Genomic DNA, 18,420 nt, shown 5'->3' with positions numbered 1-18,420 from the left:
GGTTCCACTTCTGGAAGGGCTTATCTGTTTCCGCATCTTTCTTTCCACCTTCCTACGCCGGAGCGCCGGTCTGGCTGCGCTGCTGCGCTGACCCCTGCTGGCGGCTGGGGGAAGTGCGCGCGGCCCGAGCGGCACTTCCAGGCTCTGGCCAGGAGGAGGCGGTCGCGCAGCGCAGGAGCCCATTGGGCTCCGTCCGGTCAGTGGAGAAGTTCTTTGCAGAAATGCAGCCCAGCGGGGAGAGAAGCGGCTGGCGAGCCGCCGCCCAACTCCCTTTCCCGGCCCACAGTCCCCGCAACCCGCTCCCTCCCCGAGATCTCCGCGCCCGCGGGGCCAGGCGCTTTTCCTGCGGGCCGAGGAGTTCCTGCAAGCGGCCAGTGACCCGGGGTCTTATCCGGGGAGCAAAGGCAGGGGGCGAGTTCCCTTGATGGAATCTATTGTTCTGCCCTTGTGGAATAAAGGCATTTAATATTGTTCTTTCTGCAGCGTCTCTCTCCGAGTTGCACTTATCATCCTTATTATTTTGTTGCACTAAATTCAGCCAAGGAGACTGGGTTTGCCCCGGCGAGGCTGCAGCGCCTCTCTCTCTCTCTCTCCCGATTGCCCTCATTATTAATATTATCATGAATTATTAGAATTCAGCAAAAGAGTCTGGGTTTGGCTGGGTTTCCCCGCTGAGGCTGCAGCACCTCTCCTTATTAATATTATTACTCTTTCAATGAGCAAGAGTCTGGGTTTGGCTTTGTTGCCCCGGCGAGGCTGCAGCGCCCCTCTCTCCGAATTGCCCTAATTAATATTATTTCCTTAAATGCCCCAGCAAAAGAGTCTGGATTTCGCTGTGTTGCCCCGGCGAGGCTGCAGCGCCCCTCTCTCTCCCGATTGCCCTTATTATAATAATAATATTCTTATTATTTGATTGCATTCCAATCCGCCAGCAAAAGAGTCTGGGTTTCGCTGTGTTGCCCAGGTAAGGCTGCAGCGGCTATTCACAGGCGCGGTCCCACTACTGATCGGCACGGGAGTTTTGACCTGCTCCGTCTCCGACCTGGGCCGGTTCACCCCTCCTTGGGCAACCTGGCGCGCCTCGGCTCCCCGGGGCTCGCCATATTGATGCCGAACTTAGTGCGGACACCCGATCGGCATAGCCCACAGCAGCCCCGAACTCCTGAGCTCAAGCGATCCGCCAGACTCAGCCTCCAGGAGTAGCTGGATTACAGGCACGCGCCACCGCGCCCGGCTGGAAAGAGGCAGGCAGCACACGCTCTTGGCTCGGCGCGACGTGACGTCAGGGTAGGGGGGCGGAGCTCAGGCAGGCGGGGGCGCGGCCTCAGGGAGAGGGGGCGGAGCTCGGCCGGCGCGGGGCACGACGGGAGAGGCTCCTCCTCCAGGCGCGCCGGCTGCAGAGAGAGGGGGAAGATTGGCTCTTGGCTCGGCGCGCCGTGACGTTAGGGGAGAGGGGCGGGGCCTGGGCCGGCGCGGGGCACGACGGGAGAGGCTCTTCCTCCGCGAGCGCGTGCGCAGTGGGGCGCGGCCTTTCCCTCCTCGCCCGGCGCCGAGCAAGATGGGGCACCAGCAGCTCTACTGGAGCCACCCGAGGAAGTTCGGCCAGGGATCCCGATCCTGGTGGGTGGGGGCCGGAGGGGAGGCGGGGAATATAGGGAGGGGGGTCCCGGCTCACCCACAGGCCTCTCTCTCTCTTGCCCAGCCGCGTGCGAGGGAGGGAGTCCCGCCGCCATGAGGCGCCTCAGGGGGGGAAAGAGAGGGAGGCCCCCTCCTCTGGGGCTCTTTGATGGGAGGGGGGAGTGGATAGCAGGGGCAGCCAAGCCCGGGGGGGGGCTGAGGGGGCGCTTCCTCTGAGGGGAGGGGGATTCCCGCCCCCCCGTGGGAGGGGGGCTGGGGGGGTCCTCCTCCAAGTGGGGGAGTGGTTAGTACAGGGCTGAGGGGGCGCTTCCTCCAGGGGGGGGGTACAGGGAGTGGGGGGGTCCCTCCTGCCCTCCAGCTGACCCCCCGGCCTCTTCCTCTCCCCCCCCCCAGCCGCGTCTGCTCCAACCGCCACGGCCTGATCCGCAAGTATGGGCTCAACATGTGCCGCCAGTGCTTCCGCCAGTACGCCAAGGACATCGGCTTCATCAAGGTGAGATGGGGGGGCAAGGAGGGTGGAGGGGCTCTGGGACGGGGGGGGGCGCTTCTCTAGGGAGAGAGGCCAGCGAGGGCCGTCAGCCCTGCTCCCTGCGCTTCCCTGATCCTAAAAGGCGGGCAGAAGGGACGAGGGGCGAGTTGCTCCTTCCCAAGAGGAGAGATGCCCCAGGGTAGAAAAGGGGCCTCTGGGGTCCTGAATCACACAGACCCAGAGGAAGAAGCCACGGTTTGGGGAAACTCCAAGAGAAAGTCACACTAAACGTCTTCACTCTTCTCTCTCCCACTTTTCAGCTGGATTAAACATCTGTCCACCCACAGAGATGGCCTGAAGAGGACGGCACACATGGAAGCTGCTTCAGCCGGATGAGACCCTCTTGCCGCACATAAGATGCTTTTGTGTACAGAAAAATAAAAAATAGGGACTTGTTGGCCCAGATTCTCAAACTCTGATGTGATGCTCGTGATTTGACATATTTCTATAGTCAGAGCAAATAGCGCTTGGGAAGGAGGAGATGGCGGGTTGGATCCAGCACCCAAAAGGGGCCTTGTCATCTGCCTTGTCGTATCCATGGTATGAGTTATGGGCCTAACTGAAGAGGAGGCTTAGTTACAGAGAGACTCCTCCATTTCCTGACTCTTTCTTTTGTACCCAGTTGCTTCTGATAACAACGTAAAAGAGTCCTGCATCTGGTTAGTGACAGCATCCCTATCCTCGCAGTGGCCAACCAGGCACCTATGGGAATCCTTTAAGCAGGAGCTTCCTGCTGTTTCCAGCAAATAGTATTCAGAAGCATGGTGTCTCTGGCCCTCTTTGGTCCTCACTTCCTCTTGGGTTCTTCAGCAGGAGAGTTGCTGTGCAGCACAGATGTCACCTCAGCCAGTGAGCAGAAGTTTATAAAATGTCAGGTTGGGCGCAGGACATAAATTTCAAAGATCCTGTTTTCTCCAGGCAGGGGTGGAAGTTGTCACCTTCGTAATCAACTTCACAGTCCCATCTAAATGAAGGTTTAAATTCCCAAGTTTTGTGCTTTATATTTTATTTCTATTTTAAAAAATAATTGCTGCCAATTTTACAAAGCAGATTTGTTGTACGATCTAAAGGGGTTTGTTGTGGGTGTTTTTACATCAAAAGAGGTTGGAATCCCTTGCAGATTCACTATAGATAACTTTCCCCACATGGGACTGCCATTTTGTGTGGCAAAGTTTCTTGACTGGCATGATTTCATCCTTCCTTTTTCAACCTTGTACCCCTCAGTTCCTAAAGGGTAGCCTGAGCACGCATGCCAGTTGATCATAGACCCACAGTGCTCAAGGCATCTACCAGCCTCAGCTTGCAAAGGAGCTAGAATTATAGGCCAGAGCCACTTTGCCCAGCTGGTTTATATCCTCCAGACATACGTTTGAATTGATTAGGTGATCTATGCAACAGCCAGTAGATGGCAGGAGAGAGAGAGATTATACCCGCTATTATATGTATGTACATCTAGAATTTTTAAGCTGTAGAGTTGTAGTGATGAGACCTGCTGGAGCTCAAGGCAGCTAGGAAGCCATTTTCTCTAATGCAAGCTTGGGGGGAGTCAGTAACAAGGAAGATACATTTTGCAGGTGCTAAAATGAATGGGTAAAGAAACTTTAAAACAGGCCGTGAAACGCCAGTTGAACCACTAAAATTCCAAATCTGAATGCCATACCAGACTGCGTTGGAGGACCTCACCAGGAGCAATCTCGCCACAGATCGGTGGGAGGCTTCCCCAGAAATCCACATGTTGAAGGGGTGACGCTGGAGGTCCTGGATTCAAGTCCTGGCCTCCGATTAGGCTGAGGGAGGACCCTGCCGGAAACTGGAGAGCTGCTTTCCACCAGTCTGCTAGAGAGATCAATTATTTCAGTGGTTTTCAACCTGGGTGCCTTGAAGGATGATCAGGGGTGCTGTGGGCAACACTGGCCTCTGTCCCTCTTTCCCCTTCCCTCCCTCTGATGCCCTCATGTCTGCCTCCCAAAGGCTTGCATGGCTGTTTATTGCAGCAGCCCTGGCTACAAGCTCCACAGGCGAATGGTGCCTCTGGGGCTGGCCAGGGGGTGCTTCCTGGGCCCCTGTGGGGCAGTGTGAGAAGGCACCTCTCTGGGGCAGGGGAGGCAGCTGTGACAGTCCAGAGGACTTCCTTGGAGAGGGGAGAGGAGGCTGAGGGGACACTCCACAAGGGAGGGTGTCTAGAAAAGGATGAGAGGCTGCCAGCTCTGCAAGCAAGGGGTGACCTAACTTGGTTCCTGAGCCCAACAGGAATGCAGCAGAAAGAATGGAGTAGGTCAAGGGAGCCATGGACTCGAAAAAGATTGAAAATCTGAATTATCTGATTCAGTATAAGGCAGCTTTCTATGTTCCTGCTAATCTTTGACTTTAAAAATGTGGGAGGGAGGCAATTGGTTTGTTTTTGTTTGATTAGGTGTTTTTCTTTTGGGAACTGCCCTGGGATCTTTGGGGTGCTTTTGAAAGCCAGTGTGGCTTAATGGTTGGAGAGTCGGGCTGGGACTTGGGAGACCAGGGTTCAAGTCCCCCACTCAGCTATGAACTTCACTAGGTGATCTCAGGGGCCGGTCTTTGCTTTCTCTCAGCTTGCTCTACTTCGCAGGGTTGTTGTGCAGAATTAATAGGAGAGAGAACCAAGCACACTGCCTAGAGCTTTTTGGAGGAAAAGGAGGGATATAAATGCAATAAATAAATAAATAAATAGGTGAATGATGGTTTGCTGCTGGGGGGGGGGAGGGGCTTCAGTCTGCTCAGCACTTTCTGTGATATCCAACACTTAAATTCAGCTTCTGAAAATAGTGTTCCACTCACTTCCTCTCAGTTGGTGTCTGGCCAGGTAAAAATAGCTCCCTGGGCCAACTTGATGAACCACCTAGAAGTAAATGCCTTTATCAGCTCCAAGCCATCCTTGCACCCTCCTCTCGCTGGGACCAGAGCTGGATTTAAAGGCAGAGCATCAAGTTAATATAGCATCCAGGCAGTGGCGAAGCATGGGTTGTCAGCACCCGGGGCAAGGCAAGTAATTTACGCCCCCGAACCCATGGATTTGCGCCCCCGAACCTGTGGATTTGCGCCCCCGAACCCGTGGATTTGCACACCCTAACCCCCAGATGTTGCGCCCGGTGCGGCCGGCCCCCCCTGCACCCCCCACGCTACGCCACTGCATCCAGGGGCTTCCCAAAAGCCATTAATGGAATATGCCACGGAAGGTTGCTGAAACAGCTGTAGACATGTGCAGAACTAGCCCATGATCAGGCAGGGGAGAAGAACAGAGAATTCTGGCTTCTGGATCCATCCTCTTCTGACAGTAGCCAGACACTCCAACCGAAAGAAGCCCACAAGCGGGACCAAAACAGCAGCAAATCTCTCCTGGCTCCTGATTCTTCTCAGCAACTCGCATTCATGAGCTCCTGCCTCTTGTTTCTGTGTGGATGTGATACTGTGTGATACCAGCCATGCTAAAAATTACTGGGTGATATCCAATTAAGCCACCCATTCATTTCATTTCCTGGGGCCCCATTTTGAGCATGATTAATGTCCGTAGAGTTGGGACCCCGAGAGTCATCTAGTCCAGCCCCCTGCAATGCAGGAATCACAGCTCAAGAATCCTACATGGCCTTTGCTGTTGGGCACCAGGCAATAAATTATGTTGATGATTTAAATGCCCTGCTGTCTCCCAAAGTTGCACGCAAAATAATTTTAAGAGGAAAGAATTCTTAAGCTAATAGAAGCAATTATGTATGCAGGAGACTTTGTGGATATTTAAGTTATAATTAGAAAAATCTTAATAATTATTCATAAAGGAAACCCTAAAATGTATTTTGTATAACTGACTTTTTCATTTCTATTCTTTGCATATCGTATTGTTGTTTTATTGCTATGGCCGATGGCCGACGCAAATAAAGATTCATTCATTCATTCATTCACTCATTCACAAAGAGCAGCCGTGGAGACGTCTCCGATCTCTCCATTCTTCTCCATGGGAAGATTTCGCTTCCGTTCCGGGGCGAGGGAAGGAAACGAGCCCGGAAGTTCAACCCCAGACAAAAAAAAAAAAAATACAGTAAATCCTGCGGTGACTCTAGCGGTTTCCTATCTCTATGGGAAGCCGTGGCTGGGGAAGGTTTGCTACTAAATAGCGCAGCAGCAGCAGAGAAAGAGCCGGACCGGGGAGGAAGGGGGGGGGGGCACGTGCAGAGGTGAGATGCAGGAGATGCATTGCAAAGGGGGGGGGACAGAGGGTGGCCAGGTCCTTGCAAGACCCCCACCATTCAGCCCTTCTTGCAACACCCCCCCCCCATGTAAGCTGCCAGCTGTGCAGCATCAGTGAATTTGTCTGGGGAGGGGGCGCTTTGCAAGGATAGGGGAGGGATCTAGGCCCTTGGGAACCCCACTGGGGTGGGAAGGGAGGGGGCAGAGACGGGTTGTTTCTCTGTCCAGCTAGCCCTGGCTATGGAGATGCCTGGGGAGGGGGATTATTGGGTTCTTGTTTCTATTTTTATTATGCATTTTATGTTTTTATACTGTGATCTTATCTTGTGAACCACCCTAAGACCTACGGATATGGGGCGGTAAAGAAATGTAAATCGATTAAATAAGGCCAGGGCAGAGGGTGGGGTGTGTGTTTAGAGAGGCATCTCCATGGAGAGGGGCAGGTTAGGGGGGCCCTGATCCATGTATCTCATGCAGGGTGAGCAGGCCAGGGGGGAGGCTTTACTCGGCAGAAAGCAGCTTTGCATGCTCCCAGAAGGTCCCGCCCTCCATGCCAGGCAAAGCAGAGGTAGCTCTGCACCCTCCCTGGATCAGAGCCCTTTCTTCCCGGGAGACACATGCCCAGAACTCTAGTGGGAGCATCCATCTGCCCTTGCAGTCCTCAACTGGAGAGGCAACAGCTGGTTGCTGTGGGTGGGCCTCTTCTTCATGACCTCATCTTCCCCATCTTATTCTGCCGTAGCCAAGATTTTGAGGGATTTGAGCTGGAAGGTTTCTTCGCCTTTTCATCCACAGGAGGCCTACCTGACCACTTCCATTCTCACCTCCTTCTCTCCTCTTTGATCCTCTGCCCCTCCTGAACCTGACTGTCCCAAGATGATGAATCTGGGTTTGGGAAATGGTTTACTTTCGAATTCACTCTGGGTGCTCCAACAGCAGAAAAGAGACTGTAGTTCTGGCTGCATTTACAGAATAAATAGGGTGGGTTTTTAAAAAATCTTTTGGAAACCCACTAAAACAGGCACAATGTCCGTGTTAGTTGCTGTATGGCCAGTTTGTTTAGAAATAAACGGCGAAAGGTCTTCTGGAGGCTGACAGCTCCTTTGTTCCAATTCTGCCTTTCCTCTTCCTTGACAGGAGCTCAGCGCAGCTGTCCAGATTGCTGTCGTTTATTCCTGAGCTGCTGGAGTTACCGGCGAAGATGAAGATGGAGGAAGACGCTGCGACAGGATGCGCCCCAGAGGAGGCGCTGGAGGGGTCAGGAAGAGACCAGGACGCTGTAGACTGCAAACCCAAGATGGAGGACAGAAGGAGGCAGCCCCCGGAATCAATGAGATCCCCTCAGAAAGCAGCTCCGCAGCCGGTGAAAGAGGAGCCGGAAGAGGGCTTCTCCCACCAGTGGGAATCCCAGTGGCAGGACTTCCTGAGGACGGTGGAGCCCCTTTGCCAGCCTGAGGAGCCCACGCCGTGGGGCGACACAAAGGCCTTCCTGGCCTCTTTTGAGCAAGTGGCCTCTGCCTGCCGCTGGCCCCAGGAGGAGTGGGTGGCGCGGCTCTTGCCGGCCCTCCGCGGAGAAGCCGAGCTGGCCTTTGGCTTACTGGAGGGCAGAGACCGGGAGGACTATGGGAAGGTGAAGGCGGCCCTCTTGCGCAGAGATGCCCTCGGCCGGGAGAGGCGGCGGCAGCACTTCCGGCGCTTCGGCTATGGGGAGGCCAAGGGACCTCGGGCCGTCCACGGGCGGCTCCAGGAACTATGCCGCCAGTGGCTGGCCGTCGAGAGGCACTCCAAGGAGCAGATCCTGGAGCTCCTGATCCTTGAGCAGTTCTTGACCGTCCTGCCGCCCGAGATCCAGGGCTGGGTGAGGGAACGGGGCCCTGAGACCTGCTCCCAGGCAGTGGCCCTGGCGGAGGACTTTCTGCTCAGTCAACAAGAGGCCAAAGGAGACGGAAGCCAGGTGATTTCTCCGCAAAGGTCCTCCGCGGTGGGACTTAATGATCTGGGTCCAGAAAGTGCACCCTCCAGGTCTAGTTTTTGGGTACAGCTGTGCCCACAGCCTGGCCTGGCCTGACCCTCACAGTTGCCCCACAGAGTAAATAATAGGGTGCCCCAAATCTATTTGCTTAAGTTTGCATTGCACTCCTATTTTCCTTTCCTTCTGATAAAGGTAGGAAAGCCTTATTGGTTAATAATGATAATAATAATTTTATTGTTTGTATCCTGTCTATTTGACTGGCTTGCCCCAGCCTCTCTGGTGGCTTCAAATAAAGACATAATAAAACAGCAAAACACTAAATACTTCCCAATGCAGGGCAGCCGTCAGATTTTCTTCTAAAGGTTATATAGTTACTCATCTCCTTGACACCTGATGGGAGGGCGTTCCAGAGGATGGGTGCCACTACCAAGAAGGCCCACTGTAAGTAATTATTGCACCTTTTCCTCCAAGGAGCTCCAGGCAGCGTCCATGGCTCATTAATCCCCACACCAACCCCCTTGCGAGGTAGATTAGGCTGAGAGGCAGTGGCTGGCCCCTCAAGGTCACCCAGGGAGCTTCCTGGCTGAGTGGGGATTTGAACCCTGGTCACCGAGGTCAGAGTCTGACACTCTAACCACTACACCACCCTGGCTTTACGATCAGCCATGGCCGCCAAACTTTTTGGGACTGGTGGGCACATTTTGAATGTTGAGAAAGTGCTGTGGGCTTCCACGGGGAGCGTGGTGTGGCATAATGCAAAATTAGAAAGAATATAAAGGTAAAGGGACCCCTGACCATTAGGTCCAGTTGTGGCCGACTCTGGGGTTGCGCCTCATCTCGCTTTACTGGCCGAGGGAGCCGGCGTACAGCTTCCGGGTCATGTGGCCAGCAGGACTAAGCCGCTTCTGGCGAACCAGAGCAGCGCATGGAAACGCCGTTTACCTTCCCGCTGGAGCGGTACCTATTTATCTACTTGCACTTTGACATGCTTTCCAACTGCTAGGTTGGCAGGAGCAGGGACCGAGCAACGGGAGCTCACCCCGTCATGGGGATTTGAACCGCCGACCTTCTGATAGGCAACCCCTAGGCTCTGTGGTTTAAACCACAGCGCCACCCGCGTCCAGAAAGAATATAGTCATTGCTCTTTCTCTCACCCACAATCTTACGCTTGCCATTCAGTCACCCAGGTTTTGCTGGTCCTGACTGTGGGCATCACACAATATTTATTTCTCTCACACAAACATGCAGCATGTGAAGACCACTGACAAGCATTAGCCTCTCTCACAAACACTCATACATATATTGTACCTCTGTCTCTCTCGCACACTCCTCCCTCTCTCTGCTCAAGTGCATCTCTCTCAGTCGCACCCACAGAGCAGGCTGGAGAAACCCACCACCCCATTGAATCTCCTATAGATTCACGGGGGTTGCCAACCTGTTGCCCAGAGAGGCCTCTGCATTAGCTAGAAGATGCATCCCCTGAGAGTCCTGCTCTTCCCTCTGTGGCCTCCACCTGGCCAGTTGCCCCGGGCAGAAAGCCTCCAGGAGTTCCTTTGCTCTGTCCTGCTGGAGCTGCCCCTCTGGCTGGGGGCCAGTTGCTGTGGGCGGGCGACAATCAGACTCCGAATTCATGGAAGCAAGCAGCCTGTATCTGAGCCCCCAATGTGGCCATGGGGCTGCTAAGTTGAGACTGGGATAGCAAAGTGGGCCTTGGGATCCAGGGGGGTCCCTGTTCTGAAAGGCTTCCTTGCTGCTCTTGCAGGTGGCCTTTGAGGTGGTGGCTGTGAATTTCTCCGAGGGAGAAACTGCTCCTGCTGGTGGGGAACAGGAGGGGCCCCTGTGCGCTGAAACAAAGGAGGAGGAGGAGGAGGAGGAGGACCAGGAAGCCAGCAAGTTGGGTAAGAGGGGGGTCCTTGCGCCCGAGTTCCTGCTGGTCTGAGTTCCTCGTTTCTCAGCTCAGGAGATGCTCTTGCCATCAGAATATCCAGGCTCTTTGGGGTTTCTAAGGGTGGGAGGTGGGGACAGTGCCCTGAAAAAACACTCTCTCAATGCAATTTGTATTTCTCTCTGGTGGCTCCCCTTGTTATCCTCACCAATGCATTAATTGCTGGTGTAATAATAATAATAATAATAATAATAATTTATTATTTATACCCTGCCCATCTGGCTGGGCTTCCCCAGCCACTCTGGGCGGCTTCCACCAAAATATTAAAATACCGTAATTCACAAAACATTAAAAGCTTCCCTAAACAGGGCTGCCTTCAAAACTGCAAACAGATCTATTTAAAACAAAGCAAGCCCAATACAAAGAAGGAGACATTCTTGCAGAGATTCGTTCATTCATTCACTGGAAAAGCCTGTGGGAAGAAATATATCTTCAATTGTTTCAGGAATGTGCAGATAGTTGGTGCCTGTCGTATCTCAGCAGGAAAGCTGCTCCGCAGAACAGGAGCAGCCATACTTGAAGCCCTGCTCTGAGTAACTGTGAGGCGGGTACCTTAATTGCAGGATGGTACATACCTCAGGCGTACTGCGGCAAAGGTCATTAAACCAAACATCCAACAGTTATTTAGGTAAAAAAACCTAAAAATTGCTTGGGTCTCTCTCAACTCCCTTCTGTGAGCTTGCTAATGCTGTTCCCCCTACTGAGTGGGTCATGTTATTGTTTGTTTGCTTATTAAATTTGAATATCACTCCCCCCCCAAGGAGCTCAAAGTGGCATACGCTGTTATCTTCTCCCCCATTTAATCCCCACAACCATGTCAGCTGGGTTTGGGCTGAGAGTGAATGACTGGCCCAATATCACCCAGTGAGCTTCATGGCCCAGTGAGGTGGAAAATTTGAACCCTGGTCTCCCAGGTCCTTTGCCCCATCACGCTAACCACTACACCACACTGCTTCCCCCTAATGTTCTGATTCTCCACCCTTTATATTTCCCCTGCTTTAAAACTCTTGTTTCTTTTCTCTAGCGCAGGGAAAGAGTCATTTGGGATTCTCTCATTTCTTACGCAGGCAAAGAATGGATGGCCGCACACGAGAGGGAGACGTTCACAGCGGAAGATTCGGGCCGAGCGGGGGTGTCCCTGTGGAAAGCGGAAGAGGTGGCTCCCCAGTGCCGCTTCCAGGAAAATGCTGCCGCCAGTCAGGAGAGGCCTGAGGGCCAGCTGAGGACCGACCCCGGAGGGGATGGAGACGCATCTGGAGATTACACAGCCTTCATTGTGACCACCGTCCAGGCAGGAGTGGACACAGGGAGGAAGCGGAATACCTGCCGAGCTTACGGGAAAAGCTTCGGCCCGGGTTCCGGCATGCTCAAGAGCCGCCGAGCGGGAGCCAAGGCCCACAAATGCCAGGTCTGTGGGAAGTTCTTCCTTTCCGGCTCCAAGCTCATCATCCACCAGAGGACCCACACGGGAGAGAAGCCCTATGAATGCTCGTCTTGTGGGAAGACGTTCAGGTCCAGCTCCGTCCTGTACCGTCACCAGAGGATCCACACGGGCGAGAAGCCTCACAAGTGCCCCGTCTGCGGGAGGAGGTTCGGCAGCAACTCCAACCTCAATCGGCACCAGAGGATCCACACCGGGGAGAAGCCGTACGAGTGCGCGGAATGCGGGAAGAGCTTCATCCAGAGGGCCAACTTGAATAAGCACCACAAAATCCACCAGGGGGACGGGAAAAGCCGGGAGGGCTTCAGCAGGAGCTGAGAGCGCAAAGTGGGTGTGACAGGTGTGCACACAGGAAGAAACCGCTTAAGAGACCGGATCGCACAGAGACACTTTTCAGAGGAATATTTCAGAAAAGGACACAGAAATTCCTGTGCTGCAACGGGTTGGGCTGGATGACCTTAAGGGTCCCTTCCTACAATTCTGATTCCACAAATTCCAGAAATCCCAGAGGACTTTTCTGCTCCCTGTTCTGGGTGCATTGATGAGGTGTAAGGAACCGTGGGGTGAGGGGGGCACTACTGTGAGTGCCCTGGCTGCTCCCCATCATTTGCTCACAGATGCTGAGCGCTTGGGAACGACCGTGGCAAGAGCGCTGTGTTGCCTTTTGCATGAAGACATCTGCATCCGATTGCACAGGCTCCCTGTGAAGTGAGGCCTTGGTCTGAGTGCAAGGCAAGATTGCGGACTGTATTGTATGTTATGTGAAAAAAAGGAGGAGACAAATGTAAACACAAAATAATTTCAGTTGCATTCCTTCTTCTTTAAAACTCCCCTTGCTTTTTCTTCTTCTTTTTTAATCCTGCCTTTCCTCAAAATCTCAGCCGAGGCAGCTTATAGTTTGAACATGTCCCTTTTAAGTTGAGCTAAGGAGAGAGAATCGCACCCAGAACATGAAGGCAGCTACAGGCAAAGCCAGCGGTCAATGCAATTGCAGTGGAGCAAATTCAATGTTTTCATCAGTTAGGCAGAGAAAGGGCCTTCGCTCAGTGAGAAAGCAGGTATCTGGCATGTAGAAGGAGCCAAGTTCAGTGCCAATGGCATCTCCAGGGAGGGCTGGAGAGGACCCTCTCTGAAATCGCGGGAGGAGATGAACTAGTATCTGACTCTACCAGGCAGCTTTCTGGATGTGAAGTTGAGCGTTCTGTTGACAGGGATCTCCCAAGGTTGCTTGGAGAGGCAAAAGGTTGTGCATTTATTTCTTTATGTTTGGGTTGTGTCCAACCAATTGATTCTCAGAGTATGCATCCCATTGAAATTAACGGACTTACGTAGGTCCATTAATTTCTATGGGATGTATTCAGCATAACGCTAAGGAGATCGCTCACTCCAGTAGAAGCATTTCTGTTTGCCTGAGGGACTGAACTCTCCTCCCCAACACCCCCCAGCCAGTTTTTGGGGTGGGGGCAGGAGGAAAAGTCCCATTGCACTCTCTGATGGGAGTGGGCTTCCCAGGAGGCACCTGGGTGGCCAGAGCTCAAGAGGGTGATGGATTAGATCTAGAACCTTAAGTCACTAGGTGGACTGTGGGTTGCCTCCTACAAAACAGCTGATTCTTCCCCAGAAGGGGCATTTTCATCCGTCCAGCACAAACTGAGTGATCCCATCTCTGGAGCAGAAGCACCAACAAAGCCCAGGTAAATGAACCAGGAATGGAACCACTGACCATTTTATTTTAATGGGACTTAGTTGAAATGACTGGTTTATGTATTTGTTTTCTCCAAAGAAGGACTTCAAGTTCCCCAAACTGACCAGCTCTCATACCTGGAAGATGTTGCAATTGTCTGTGGCCTGGACGATGGAGAGAAATTTTCAGGTAGCTTTTTCAATGTGCGTTTGGATCCTTTGATGATCTGAGAATGGTCAGGCTTCTGCAGAGTGGTTACTGAATCCTCCATTATGATACACCCCAAATAGGCTGCTGACATGGACGTAGCCAGGAATTTTTAAAACCAAGTTATCTGCAACGCAATTGGTCAGTTAAGTATTTTATTTACTTGATGGGGGGGGCAGCTACCCCCTCTGCCCCCTCCTGGCTATGTCCATGACCCATGGCACCCTGAAATGATGGATAGACAGGTCCACAGCTTGCTGCCTAGAAGGGCATCATCTATGCTCAGGCCAAGACAACTCACCAACACACATAATTTAGAAGTGAACTGATTGTTTCTTTCCACCTTGGGCACTGACTGGGTTTCTCTCTTTATTCCAGCAGGTGGTGAAGGGAAGATCAGAAATGAGGGGAAACCGGATAGCATCTCATCAGAAAGAGGCAAGCCCGAGGAAATAAAGGGAGTTTTTGCTTTCCAGATGGAACAATGAAGCAAGGGGCAAACTAGATCAGAAAGAGGATACCACAAGTGGGGATAGTGAATGTTGTGCACCTGTTGTGCTCAGGTGCTGCTCGCAGGTTTCCCACTGAGGAATCTCATTGTGAGAACAGGATGCTGGACTAGATGGGCCCCCCGGTCAGATCCAGCAGGGCTTCCGTTTTTTTATATTAATTTGGGTTTAGATGAATTTAGGGATGAACTTTTTTGTTTATCAGTAGTTAAGGTTGTGTTTCCAAGCCTTTTTTACTGGTAAACTAGGAGCGTCTGATGCTGTTTTAAAGATAAGGATCCTATTACCTAATAACATCTGTATATAACTATGTAATTATCACTGTATTTACTCTTACTGATTAGGTTGTTTTTTCCTCTTCTATATTCCCAGCTATAAACTAGAATAAACACACTTTCATTCTAAATTACAAAGAGAACAATTTTTTTAAAGTGAGATCTACTTTTATTGCCGTGTACATCTACAAATTGAACACATATTTGGACTATCTCACTTGCTTCTGCTCATTCCAACTTAAAGTGGGTTTCCAAAAGCAGTCTACTTTTTTGAGCCATTCTATACAAGATCATTTTTTGAACAGTAGATGCCAGGAGCATAACCAAGAATATTCCACTTGCAGAGAATGTTTACTACAAATCCATTTTGTTTAATGGGAGCCATGAGATACTCTATATGGCTAAGCCATGCAGCTTGGGAACATTGTCAAAAGAGCCCAGTAAAGTCCTGCTGCCAAACCAGGGGCCTGCTCTGCTCAAGCAGTTGTAAGATACAACCCCTATGGCATACAAAACAAGTAATGAGGAGTGTGGGTTGGGTCATAACAATAAAAACAATACATGTGGGGGAGTATATTATTTGGAAGAGGTGTGTATCTGAAGAAGTGTGCATGCTCACGAAAGCCCATACCAATAAGAAACTTAGGTGGTCCCTGGAAGGAATTTTTTTTATTTTATTTGTAAGATGGTTGTTGACATAATTCAGCTGGTTTTGCATTTTTCACTATGTAAAAATACGCAAAGTATGTTTATTCCTATCTTTTCTGTATCATTTTAATTTTACTATGTCTGCTGCAAAAGGCTGCATGTTTATTATTTATTATAAATGGGCATCTAATGGAAGGCTTACTTTTGAAAAATATTGGATGCCATCACAGGAAACCATTTTTAAAAAGTGGCTCCTAGAAGGAAAACTTGAAATTGGTCAGGCTATGTATCCTAAAAACAATTTCAAAGGTGAAGAATGGAGACCGATAATTGTTTTAATTGTAGAGAACATAAACCAAACAATGAATTAAGTTTTTAAAGAAACCCCATTTGCTTTAAAAATTAAGAGCGTATGTGGAGATCCAAAGTAGAGATTTCTTGAATAATACTTGCTCATACCATGGATATGGGCCATAAGATGACAAGGCCCCTTCTGGGTGCTGGATCCAACCCCTGCCATCTCCTCCTTCCCAAGCGCTATTTGCTCTGACTATAGAACTATGTCAAATCACGAGCATCACATCAGAGTTTGAGAATCTGGGCAAACAGTCCCTATTTTTTATTTTTCTGTACACAAAAGCATCTTATGAGCGGCAAGAGGGTCTCATCCGGCCGAAGCAGCTTCCATGTTTGCTGTCCTCTTCAGGCCATCTCTGCGGGTGGACAGATGTTTAATCCAGCTGAAAAGTGGGAGAGAGAAGAGCGGAGACGTTTAGTGTGACTTTCTCTTGGAGTCCCCCCAAACCGTGGCTTCTTCCTCTGGGCCTGTGACCGCCAGGACCCAGAGGCCCCTTTTTCTACTCTGTGGCATCTCTCCTCTTGGGAAGGAGCAACTCGCTCCTCGTCCCTTCTGCCCGCCTTTTAGGATCAGGGAAGGGCAAGGAGCCGGGCTGACGGCCCTCGCTGGCCTGTCCCTAGAGAAGCGCCCCCCCCGTCCCAGAGCCCCCCCTCCACCCTCCCTGCCCCCCCATCTCACCTTGATGAAGCCGATGTCCTTGGCGTACTGGCGGAAGCACTGGCGGCACATGTTGAGCCCGTACTTGCGGATCAGGCCGTGGCGGTTGGAGCAGACGCGGCTGGCAGGAAAGAGGAAGAGGCCTGGGGGTCAGCCGGGACAGGGACCCCTCTTTCCCTTCCCCCCTTGGAGAAAGCGCCCCCTCAGCCCCCCTCCCACGAGGAAGAGAAAGAGAGGCCTGGGGGTCAGCTGGGGGGACCCCCCACTCCCTGTACTGCCCCCTCCCCTCAGAGGAAGCGCCCCCTCAGCCCCCCCCGGCTTGGCTGCCCTTTCTCTCCCCCCCCTCCCCCTCACAGAGCCCCAGAGGAAGAGGGGCGGGCCTCGCTGTCTTTCCCTTCCTGAGGCGCCTCATGGCGGCGGGGCTCCCTCCCTCGCACGCGGCTGGGCAAGAGAGAGAGAGAGAGGCCTGTGGGTCAGGCGGGACCCCCCTCCCTATACTCCCCGCCTCCCTCCCCCGGCCCCCACCCACCAGGATCGGGATCCCTGGCCGAACTTCCTCGGGTGGCTCCAGTAGAGCTGCTGGTGCCCCATCTTGCTCGGCGCCGGGCGAGGAGGGAAAGGCCGCGCCCCACTGCGCACGCGCTCGCGTAGGAAGAGGCTCTCCCGTCGTGCCCCGCGCCCGCCCAGGCCCCGCCCCTCTCCCTGACGTCACGGCGCGCCGAGCCAAGAACCTCTCTCCCCTCTCTCTCTGCAGGCGGCACGCCTGGAGGAAGAGCCTCTCCCGTCGTGCCCCGCGCCGGCCGAGCTCCGCCCCCCTGAGGCCGCGCCCCCGCCTGCCTGAACTCCGCCCCTCCCCCTGACGTCACGGCGCGCCGAGCCAAGAGCCCGCCCCCTCTCCCTGACTCCGCGCCCCGCCCGCCCCGCCCCTCCCCCTGACGTCACGTCGCGCCGAGCCAAGAGCCTGTCCTGTGCGCGTATTTGCCAGCCGGGCGCGGTGGCGCGTGCCTGTAATCCAGCTACTCCTGGAGGCTGAGTCTGGCGGATCGCTTGAGCTCAGGAGTTCGGGGCTGCTGTGGGCTATGCCGATCGGGTGTCCGCACTAAGTTCGGCATCAATATGGCGAGCCCCGGGGAGCCGAGGCGCGCCAGGTTGCCCAAGGAGGGGTGAACCGGCCCAGGTCGGAGACGGAGCAGGTCAAAACTCCCGTGCCGATCAGTAGTGGGACCGCGCCTGTGAATAGCCGCTGCAGCCTTACCTGGGCAACACAGCGAAACCCAGACTCTTTTGCTGCTGGATTTGGTGGATGCAATAAAATAATAAGAATAATATAATAAGGGCAATCTTTTGCTCATTGGAAGAGTAATAATAATTATTACAATAAGGGCAATTGGGAGAGAGAGAGGGGCGCTGCAGCCTCGTCGGGGCAACACAGCCAAACCTCTTTTGCAGAATTCAATGCAGCAAAATAATAATATTAATAAGTGCAATTGGAAGAGAGACGCTGCAGAAAGAACAATGCTAAATGCATTTATTCCACCAAGGGTTCCATCAAGGGAACTCGCCCCCTGCCTTTGCCCCCCGGATCAGACACTGGGTCACTGGCCGCTTGCAGGAACTCCTCGGCCCGCAGGAAAAGCGACGGGCCCCGCGGAGATCTCGGGGAGGGAGCGGGTTGCGGGGACTGTGGGCCGGGAAAGGGAGTTGGGCGGCGGCTCGCCAGCCCCTTCTCTCCCCGCTGGGCTGCATTTCTGCCAAGAACTTCTCCCCTGACCGGACGGAGCCCAATGGGCTCCTGCGCTGCGCGACCGCCTCCTCCTGGCCAGAGCCTGGAAGTGCCGCTCGAGCCGCGCGCACTTCCCCCAGCCGCCAGCAGGGGTCAGCGCAGCAGCGCACACGGACCGGCGCTCCGGCGTATGAAGGTGGGAAGAAAGATGCTTTGAGGATCTTATAGAATCATAGAATCATAGAGTTGGAAGAGACCACAAGGGCCATCGAGTCCAACCCCCTGCCAAGCAGGAAACACCATCAGAGCACTCCTGACATATGGTTGTCAAGCCTCTGCTTAAAGACCTCCAAAGAAGGAGACTCCACCACACTCCTTGGCAGCAAATTCCACTGTCAAACAGCTCTTACTGTCAGGAAGTTCTTCCTAATGTTTAGGTGGAATCTTCTTTCTTGTAGTTTGGATCCATTGCTCCGTGTCCGCTTCTCTGGAGCAGCAGAAAACAACCTTTCTCCCTCCTCTATGTGACATCCTTTTATATATTTGAACATGGCTATCATATCACCCCTTAACCTCCTCTTCTCCAGGCTAAACATGCCCAGCTCCCTTAGCCGATCCTCATAAG

At 52.9% G+C, this 18,420-nt stretch overlaps 3 protein-coding genes across 5 annotated transcripts; 2 read left to right on the top strand and 1 right to left on the bottom strand.

The window, feature by feature from the left end:
* Positions 1-1,379: 1,379 nt before the first annotated feature.
* LOC310678270 (small ribosomal subunit protein uS14) lies at positions 1,380-2,580 on the top strand. The gene is made up of 3 exons (XM_083441985.1): positions 1,380-1,620; positions 2,032-2,131; positions 2,428-2,580. The coding sequence occupies exons 1-3, from the start codon at positions 1,559-1,561 to the stop codon at positions 2,434-2,436; spliced, it is 171 nt and encodes a 56-aa protein (XP_083298111.1). The 5' UTR covers positions 1,380-1,558; the 3' UTR covers positions 2,437-2,580.
* A 3,618-nt stretch (positions 2,581-6,198) lies between these two features.
* Positions 6,199-14,594, top strand: LOC310680318 (zinc finger protein 213-like). Of its 3 annotated transcripts, XM_083446870.1 has the most exons (6): positions 6,199-6,363; positions 7,514-8,330; positions 10,111-10,246; positions 11,361-13,209; positions 13,289-13,607; positions 14,004-14,594. In XM_083446870.1, the coding sequence occupies exons 2-4, from the start codon at positions 7,578-7,580 to the stop codon at positions 12,050-12,052; spliced, it is 1,581 nt and encodes a 526-aa protein (XP_083302996.1). In that variant the 5' UTR covers positions 6,199-6,363; positions 7,514-7,577; the 3' UTR covers positions 12,053-13,209; positions 13,289-13,607; positions 14,004-14,594. The 3 variants fall into 3 exon arrangements, with proteins under 3 accessions (XP_083302996.1, XP_083302995.1, XP_083302994.1); XM_083446869.1 differs by having other exon boundaries at positions 11,361-13,607; positions 14,007-14,594; XM_083446868.1 differs by having other exon boundaries at positions 11,361-13,607.
* Positions 14,595-15,645: 1,051 nt separating this feature from the next.
* On the bottom strand, positions 15,646-16,748 carry RPS29 (ribosomal protein S29). The gene is made up of 3 exons (XM_083446899.1): positions 16,602-16,748; positions 16,094-16,193; positions 15,646-15,797 (listed from the first exon to the last, which is right to left on the bottom strand). Exons 1-3 carry the CDS (start codon positions 16,661-16,663, stop codon positions 15,789-15,791), a joined length of 171 nt encoding a protein of 56 aa, XP_083303025.1. The 5' UTR covers positions 16,664-16,748; the 3' UTR covers positions 15,646-15,788.
* Positions 16,749-18,420: the final 1,672 nt, after the last annotated feature.

This window comes from Podarcis tiliguerta (genome assembly GCF_965153285.1).
Source record: "Podarcis tiliguerta genome assembly, chromosome: 1".
In the NCBI taxonomy this organism is placed as follows: domain Eukaryota; kingdom Metazoa; phylum Chordata; class Lepidosauria; order Squamata; family Lacertidae; genus Podarcis; species Podarcis tiliguerta.
Note: the sequence above shows the minus strand (reverse complement) of the source record. Positions and strands in the feature narration are given on the sequence as shown.